This window comes from Triticum dicoccoides, chromosome 7B (assembly GCF_002162155.2).
Source record: "Triticum dicoccoides isolate Atlit2015 ecotype Zavitan chromosome 7B, WEW_v2.0, whole genome shotgun sequence".
Lineage (NCBI taxonomy): Eukaryota > Viridiplantae > Streptophyta > Magnoliopsida > Poales > Poaceae > Triticum > Triticum dicoccoides.
Window position 1 is genome coordinate 654,224,595 of NC_041393.1, and position 8,693 is coordinate 654,233,287.

Here is an 8,693-nt window from a genome sequence, read left to right on the forward strand (position 1 = left end):
TCCTACTTCAGTCCGATTGTGCGGTGGCTCTCAAGATGCTTGGGGATGTCTCCTTGGACAGGTCGGCGTATGGGCATCTGGTGTCGCAGTTCAAGAGGTATCTGAATGATAGGGTGGTTATTCATGTTAAAATTCTTAGAGAGCAGAATAGGGTTGCACATTGTTTAGCGAATTTTGGTAGAAGTGGTGATAGCACATCATGTTGGCTGGGCCATTCACCCCTATGCATTAGCAAGTTAGTCGCTGAAGATTGTAACTCTATCACACTGGAATAAAATACCCTATGATTCTTCGAAAAAAAAAACAAAAAAAAAAAACAATGCTCTAATGATGTCCCTGGGGCAGAAGTAGAAGCTCGGATGGTTCTAGGATATTAACCGACTTCCTATCTGTACGATTTCCTTGAAATGGACGAGAGTTGGTGGATTAATCGAATCGAGTTATTGTTCTAGAATAGCTTGTTATGTCTCGGTCAATTGTCAATTGTCAGGCCCTGTACAACACACGTAAAAAAACGATTTTTCAAAGATTGATTTCTCAGCGTGTTTCGCAGCTTGAGGGAAAGGGATTGAGTTTATAGAAGGGAGTTTGTTTGGGGATTAGGCTTCCGATGCTCGCCAGAAATAACTGCTCCCACGATCGACGGACGGCCGGACGGGTGCTTTACCCTCGTGCCTCCATCGGCTAAAAGAAAGGACCCATCTCCTATAGCAGCCACATCCCCGCCGGCGATTTGGTCAGTATATCACCATGGACGGCAGTTGACGTCAGGCGCCGGTGACGCCCCCCGCGGCCGAGTTTTTCCACGCGCACCGCGACGATTGACACCACCGCCCAGTCGGTCTTGGCCACCCAACCTTACTTTTACCAGTTCACGGCCTCACCCTCATTTTCTCTGCTCCCCGAAACGCGTCGTGCTCCACCTAGCAGAGAAGCGCAAGCAACCTCCCTGTTTCCTCGGTCGCTCTCGCTCACTACCCGCCCCGCCGTCCTGCGCCCCGGCCACGTCCCCTCCGCCCCGATGTCGCCGGACCTGCCGAAACCGCCCTGCAAAGGCAGCGACGACGACGACTGCCGCTCTCCTCCATCCTCCGATGGCAGCCGGCGCCTGGTCACCCCGCTCGTGGTCACCGCGTTCGTCCTCGTCTTCCTCGCTCTCGCGTCCCTCTCCATCTACTGCTTCATCCGTCGCAGGAGGCGCCGGCGCCGGCAGCAGTCCCTTATCGCCGCCGAGGCTGCCAACCCCGGCGTCCAGGGCGACGGCCCCGCCCCCGAGATGGCTGGCGCGGCGATCGCGACCGACGTCGAAGTGGGCGCTCCAGGTCCAGAGGATGAAGAGGTCGTGCACCACGCGTGGCACATCCGCACCGTGGGGCTCGACGAGAAGGCGATCGAGTCCATCGCGCTCACGCGGTACCGCGCCGGCGCGGGGACGCTGGGCGGCGCCGCCGACTGCTCCGTCTGCCTCGGCGAGTTCCTGGACGGCGAGCTCCTCCGGCTGCTCCCCAAGTGCGGCCACGCGTTCCACGTCCCCTGCATCGGCACCTGGCTCCGCGCCCACGTCAACTGCCCGCTCTGCCGCGCCGACGTCGTCGTCTTGGACTCGGCGGCCACCGGCGGTTCGGATCCACCTGCCGACGACGCTCAACAAGTTTCCAGCGGCACCGATACCTTGAATCACGAGCGGCCGGGTCCAGCTCAACAGCGGCCGAACGATCAGCATGAGCTGCGCGTGCAGATCGACCGGTGCAGCCGGTCGAGGTCGCCGGAGCCACAGCGCAGGAGGATGCAGACTTTTCGCCGCGTAGCTTCCATGGACTCGTCGGTGGTGTCCGCCGGGGCCGGGCTGGTTCCTGAAGACAAGCGGAGCAGTACAGAAATCCAGGGGAACGGCGAGGTGCCATCGGGCTCTGGACGCTTGCGGTATTTGTCCGGCGGTGGTCGGCGGTCTCTCCTCTCGGGACATCGCCGCACGAGCAGCTCCATGCTTCCGTCTTGAGTGCCTGGAAAAATTTCATGGGTCGATTGAGCCCGTTCTTGAGATAGAGCAGTGCCACTGCTAGTTAGTTATGCTTCCGTGTACAGAAGTTGCAAACTCAAAATGGACGGTTACATGTCAGATATAGCCGAATCATGTGTGAAATTCAGATGTAATGTCGGAACTTTGTTTTTTCAGAAAGACTGATGGTCTGCTGCCACAGTTTCATAGTCGCTTATGGTACTGCTTGGTGGGTTTTAGGGTCTAAAATGCTACACCTTTTTTGACAATCATCTCATCCTTTATTGATTCATGACGATCGTGGCATCGGTTACAATAAAGTGAATTACGATGAACTTCTGGTTAAATCCAAAATCGATGAAACTTTTTGAAAATGGATGAACTTGTCTTCAAAATCAATGAACATTTTTTCAAAATCGATGGACGTTTTTTTCAAATCGATGAACTTATTTCAAAATCGATGAACTTTTTATCAAATCGATGATTTTGTTTTCAATTTTGTGAACTTATTTTCAAATTTGATGAACTTGTTTCAAGATTGATGAACTTTTTTTTTCAAATTCTTGAACATTTTTCAGAATTTGATGAACTTTTTTCTAGATGGATGAACTTTTTAACAGTTTCATGAATTCCACAAACTCTTTTAAAATCCATGTATGTTTTTTCAATCTGTGTACTTTTCTAAAACTCATGACCTTTTTTCAAATTCATGAACTATTTTCAGTTTCAAAAAATTTTATATCTATATTTATTTTTCGAAGTCAATCGATCACTAGTTAAACGTTTGGACAGTGAACCAATCGTACGACACAATCATTTGTATGAGCAAAGAAAAAAGGTGGAGCGAGCGACTAGCTCGCTTGCTGGGCCGGCCCACGTGAGGCGGCTGCCTGAGCGCCGTCAGAGCGAGCTGGCGCCTCAAGCGCCATTTAGGAGGTCCCACATGTGATCATCGTGAAGCAATGGGCTACTAACCAATGTACTTGGGCGTGCTTGGTTGCACGGATTTGGCCCATACAGACCTTGGGGATGCAAAATGAGTCGGTTTGGTTGCATGGGCTGCATCCTTCGTGGCCTGCACGGTTATTAAAGCAGCCCGCGGCTTGGTTGAAGAGGAACCCCTGATCCTATTCCGTGTCATAAGTGTCGGTTATAGGCTATTTCGCCAAACGACGCACACCTCTGTACGCTAGGTATAGTAGCGGGCCTGCCCATATTATTCCCCCTTTTTTCTATCATTTTCCTATTTTTTGTAAATACAAACACGTCTTCCAATTCATGATTTTTTTCAAATATGTTGTTATTTTTCAATTTCATGATTTTTTCCAAATTCCATGAACTTTTTTCAAATTCACAATCCGTTTTCAGTTTTTGCTAGTTTTCTAAAATTTGTGGACTTTTTAAAAATCCTAAATTTTTCAAAAAAATTCAAACTCCATGTTTCATTTTCAACTGCGCATTCTTTTCCCAAAAATTATTAACTTTTTTCAAATTTGTGATTTGTTCAAAATTGCCGAACTTTTTTTAAGTCCACGATTTTTTTATAAAAAACAGTGTGAACTTTTTATTCCAAATAAAGATCTTTTTTTGAAATTCCTGAAATTTTCTGATTTTGCAAACTTTTTTCAAATGAATGAATTTTGCAACTTTTGTGATTTTTAATTATTTATTTGAAAAGTCAACGGTCTAACTGCTCAATAGGTCAACCGTGACCGAGCAAACCAAGGCGTATATGGGGTGAGCGACCACGTCGCACATGGTGTAGGGCCGACCTAGAAACACGGGACACATGGGCGCTGGTTCTCCTAGCCGGTGCTTAAGGCATTGACTAGGTAGTCTCGAGTTTTTTTTTTTGGTTTTTTGAATTTTTTCTAATATTTTCGAGAAACCTTTATTGGGGTAAAAATTTGACCCGAAATGGCTCTAAATTCGAATTTTCGCTCTAATTTTTTTCTACTTGGCAAAAGTTGTTTAAACTATCCTAGATTGAATATAAGGGTTGGGTGGAAATTTTTTAGAAATTTTTCCAAATGTTTTGTGGAAACTTCTTTTTGTCAAAAATTTGACCCAAAACCGGCCAGAGAGATGACATGGCAGATGAGTTGTCACTGACTAGAATGTTGTTTGGTTAAAACCCGTCAGGAATCACCCTATGTTGTTTCTTGTTCGGTTTTGGAAGTTGAAAGTTGTAAATTAGACGGTTTCATAGTTCAGTATTGTGTTTTAGACTTCCATGGTGTTTTTTTTGTTGATGAAAGACATATACCTAACTTTATAGATAAAGCCAAAGGCACCAGAACCAGAGTCACAACCACAGTAAAAGGGCCACCTGGCCAAAGAACATAACCACCCAATTTAATGCTTACACAACATCAATACAATTTAAACGGCACGCAGGCCACTACCTATGGGCAAAAAACTTGAAGCAAAGGTCTGGAGAGCACGGATGCATCCCTGAGGGCACCACAACTTGATTTGTGCGGCAGATAGAAATCGCCAAAGCCCTTACGCGAGATCAGCAGTTCGCTGGCCTGCACGTCGCAGTCCTTAATCAATGATTTCCACAATTGTAACAAGAGACAAGTTTGGATAAAGGAACACTATTTGTTGGGAAAGACATGTTTAATAGTAAATTTGTTCCTGGTAGCCCAAAGCACCCAACAAACAGCCGAAAATCTAAACCAGAAAATGCGTCTAATTTGCCCAGAGATAGTTAGGCTCCCAACAAAGCTTCTAAGTTCAACAAACGAGCTAGGGTTCCACTGGACCCCCATCACCGATTGGATGCAGCGCCAAAACACGGCTGCCAACCCACATTTGAAGATAATATGGTATGTGCCCTCTAGAACTTGCAAAATGGGGGATTTACCTATCAGATATTTGGGAATGCCTGTATCTAACTCTAGGATCAGAAACACTCATTGGAGTTGTGTGACAGATAAAATTGAGAAAAGATGTGGGTGTTGGCAGGGGAAATTGCTAGGATCTATTGCTGGTAGGATTACCCTGGTGCAAGCTTGCTTGACCAATATCCCATTGTTTATGATGTCCTTCTATGCTGTTCCAAAAGGAATCATTAAAAAAGCTGATTTTTACATGGCAAGACTGGTGTGGCAAGAAGATGAAAATGTTAGAAAATATCACTTAGTCAACTGGAAAGAATGTTGCTTGCCCAAGGAAATAGGGGGGCTAGGAATCCTGAATTTAGAAGTCATGAATATAGCCCTATTAGCTAAATGGTTCTGGAAAGTGGAAACAGAGGAGGGGATGTGGCAAGATGTTTTGAAAAGAAAATATGGAAAGAATGAATGTCTAGCTCTGATGGAAAAAAAGCCAGGAGAATCTCAGTTCTGGACCAGTCTTCTGAACATTAAGGATATCTTCTACAAATTTGTGAAGAAAAAACCTGGGAGGGGAAGAACATTAGGTTTTGGGAGGATACCTGGGTGGATGATAAGCCCCTAAAAGATGCCTACCCTAGATTATATGGCATTTGCTTTGATCATAAAATAACTGTATATGAGGCCATCCAAAAAGGATGGAAGGGTTTCAGATTTAGAAGAACTTTGCATGGAGAAATTTTAGAACTATGGAATGCTCTGAAGAGTAGATGTGAAACAATTAAAATGAATGGGGGAAAAGACAAAATTGAATGGACCCTCACTGCTGATAAGAAATTCTCTGTTAAATCTTTATAGAAGGAACTGATTACGTCTGGGATTAAATTTCCACAGAAATATCTGTGGAAAATCAAAGTTCCTGCCAAAATAAAAGTTTTCTTGTGGCTAGTAAATAAAAAAAGCATCTTGACTAGGGATGTTTTACTCAAAAAAGGGTGGAAAGGAGGAAAAGAATGTGTTTTTTGTGGACAAAATGAATCAATTGATCATTTGTTGTTCAATTGCTCTGCGGCATCTTTGCTGTGGGGTTTGGTCAAATGCGTTTGTGGCCTGAAATCTAGTCCTTTAAATGTAAAAGATTGTTTTGGGGGATGGATAAATAAATTCAACAAAGAAGACAAGAAATTGGTGATGATTGGTGTTTCTGCTTTATTCTGGGCTATTTAGAAAAGTAGAAATGCAATTGTCTTTGAGAAAAAAAGGATTAATGATCCTTTGCAGATTATCAAACTAATGGTTCAATGGTTGCTTGATTGGTCTATTTTGCAGACAAAGGAGCCGCCAAAAAAATGCTGGAACTGGGGGCAAGAGTACTAGAACGGGCAGCAAGTGAGGAATACACAGCAGGGCAGGGATGGCGAATCAATGTGGCAAGGCTCCCTGTATGAGGGCTGCAACACCTCCTTCCTGCTGCTGTTCTAAGTCTGTTTAGGCCTGCTAGTCGCTAGTTTTACCTTTATTTCTCTCTTTAGTTGTGTCGATGGGCCTTATGCTGGACCTGTGTTGGTCTTGCTTGTCTTTGCTGGCTACTTTCGTTCCAGTGCTTTGCTGTTGAACCTGTCGTTTGTTGATCGTACTTTGGGAACTATGTAAGATTGGTTTTCAGTAATGAAAATTGGAAGGGGAGAGCCCTTCTTTGATCAAAAAAAAAATGTGCCCTCTAGAAGACCATATAGAGTACAAAGATCAGAGCCCGGATCATTTCTTTTCTTAATTTGGCCAGCGGCAGGAAGTTTGCCTCTCATGACTTGCCACATACATTTTTTGACTTTCAACGAGATCTTATAGCTCTCTGCGATATCTAGTGGTCACCGAACACTGAATCAATGTAGAAAAGAGGGACTTATCAGAAAACTTCTCTCCACCTTAGCCAGGGTCTCCACATGCGCCCTGGCACTGACCGACGGCACATCATGCAGCGTCATCTCCACTCATAATTCCACCCGCCCGCAGCGGGGCTCGCATGAGGTTGATCTTCTCTCTGCTCTCATGCAAGCCAAGCGCCCTGCTCAACGAGGGATGCACCATCGTCAGCAGGTAGCGATGCTCATCAGCAGGTATCATTGTTTACGATGATTTCAAAAGTATAACAGGGCATATACTCCCTCCGTTCGGTGAAAAGTATACGTTTGGCTTTAAAATTTATCCAAAAAAAGAGTGTACATCTATCTTCCTAATGCACATTAAAGAGGAAAAAAGTTATTCTCTCATCACACGGTAATCAAGACCAATAGCATTCTACACATGATCTCCTTAATGTTTACATACAGTTAGATCACTGGCGGTAGGATAACTAAAGAGGAGAGAGATGGTGGCTTGCACATTTCCAATGCATTATTTTACTCTACTCCATAATTTGTCCTAAAGTTTCTATATGTACACTTTTCACCGGACTAAGGGAGTATAATGCACAAAAAAAACATGAGCAATGTACTCACAAGTCACATAAAGTGCTTTTAATAAAGAGGAAAATGCCGAGAAGCCCAGCTTTATAGTACAAAAGCAAAAGATTCCGCTGGTTCTGACCGGCGGAATTCAACGTGACACCATATACTGCATTTGCCTTTGGGGTTAAACTGGAGCTCCGAAATACTGTGGACTTTTGCGAAGTGTAACAGCTATCTGTCAATTCTCTGTCTGTCCTTGTTCATTCGGAACGCTGCCACTTTTATTGACCCATTTGCTACAAGCATAATGTGCCGGTACTGTACAGCTTTGAATAAACCTTGGGCTTCTAGCCTCCAGGTGACAGGATGTGGGCATGCTTGAATCAAACATATGTTGTTCGTTGTGCAGAATGGGGATTTTTATGGGACACGCCTTTGACAGCAGCATTATTCGTTTTCCTTGATATTGAATTTAGTCATTTAACCTTTGAAAATATAAAAGCTTGTATGGTAACAGGCCTAAACCTTTCTGCGTGTAGTTTGTAACTGAGTATGAATGAATTCAAGGGGAGATCTTCACATAGACAGACATAGCAGTTGAACGGCAAGCCTAGGTCTCGATGGATAGGAATCTTGCTCCTCTGTATCTTCTTCGCTGTGTGTCGGGCTAACGGGGTCCGACCGTGCATAATTGCACACAGTTAATATTCTCCTCACCAAGACCGACTCTTTGCTTGGTCAGTCAACCAGCCGCGTCCGGAAAGGCAATCGAGTACCCTAAAGCCTGAACGCGCACGTCGGGCGGCCATGTGCGGCGACCGGCGAGGGCTTTCAGACTCGTCCGCATCGTCGTGCAAACCAGATGCATAATGCTAGAAACCTAGGCACTTTCACAGAGAGCATTCACGCGGAGGAGCGTGGACAGGGAAGACCGATCGCGTGCCACAGCTACCATACAAAGCCAAAGCCAGCGGCTCTCCTCCGCACACCTCCATGTCATTATCTCATCGTGCTTCTGTTTGCTCAACTCTCTCAGACTCCATCTAGTGGAAGATGGCCGTCCACACGGTGCTTCAGCTGCTCCTGCTGCTTTCTTGCATCAGCAGCACCGCCACCACGGCTAAGACTCCATTAGCAGCGCGAGCGTCCGGTTCCGGAGCTCCGAGACACCAACAGGGCATCAGGAGGTTCCCATCTGCCAATTGTCCAAACAAATGCGGCGATATGGACATTATGTTTCCCTTCGGCATCGGCCCCGGCTGCTCTCGGCAGACCGGCTTTGACCTCTTCTGCGACAACACCACGTACCATCCAATGCTCTATCTCAGCGACCGCGTCACGGAGGTGATGTTCATGGGCGACACCGGCGGTCCAACGGGTATCATTGGCGGTAAGAGCTACAACTAA

At 45.6% G+C, this 8,693-nt stretch overlaps 2 protein-coding genes across 2 annotated transcripts in view; both read left to right on the top strand.

Moving 5' to 3' along the window:
- Positions 1–899: 899 nt before the first annotated feature.
- Positions 900–2,291, top strand: LOC119340239 (E3 ubiquitin-protein ligase RING1-like). Its single transcript, XM_037612136.1, has one exon. The coding sequence runs from the start codon at positions 1,022–1,024 to the stop codon at positions 1,997–1,999; it is 978 nt and encodes a 325-aa protein (XP_037468033.1). The 5' UTR covers positions 900–1,021; the 3' UTR covers positions 2,000–2,291.
- Positions 2,292–8,339: 6,048 nt separating this feature from the next.
- LOC119337052 (wall-associated receptor kinase 2-like) overlaps positions 8,340–8,693 on the top strand; it is a 26,109-nt gene continuing 25,755 nt past the window's right edge. The window contains exon 1 of the mRNA XM_037609156.1: positions 8,340–8,676. Coding sequence (XP_037465053.1) covers positions 8,340–8,676 — 337 coding nt within the window. The remainder of the gene's footprint in view (positions 8,677–8,693) is intronic.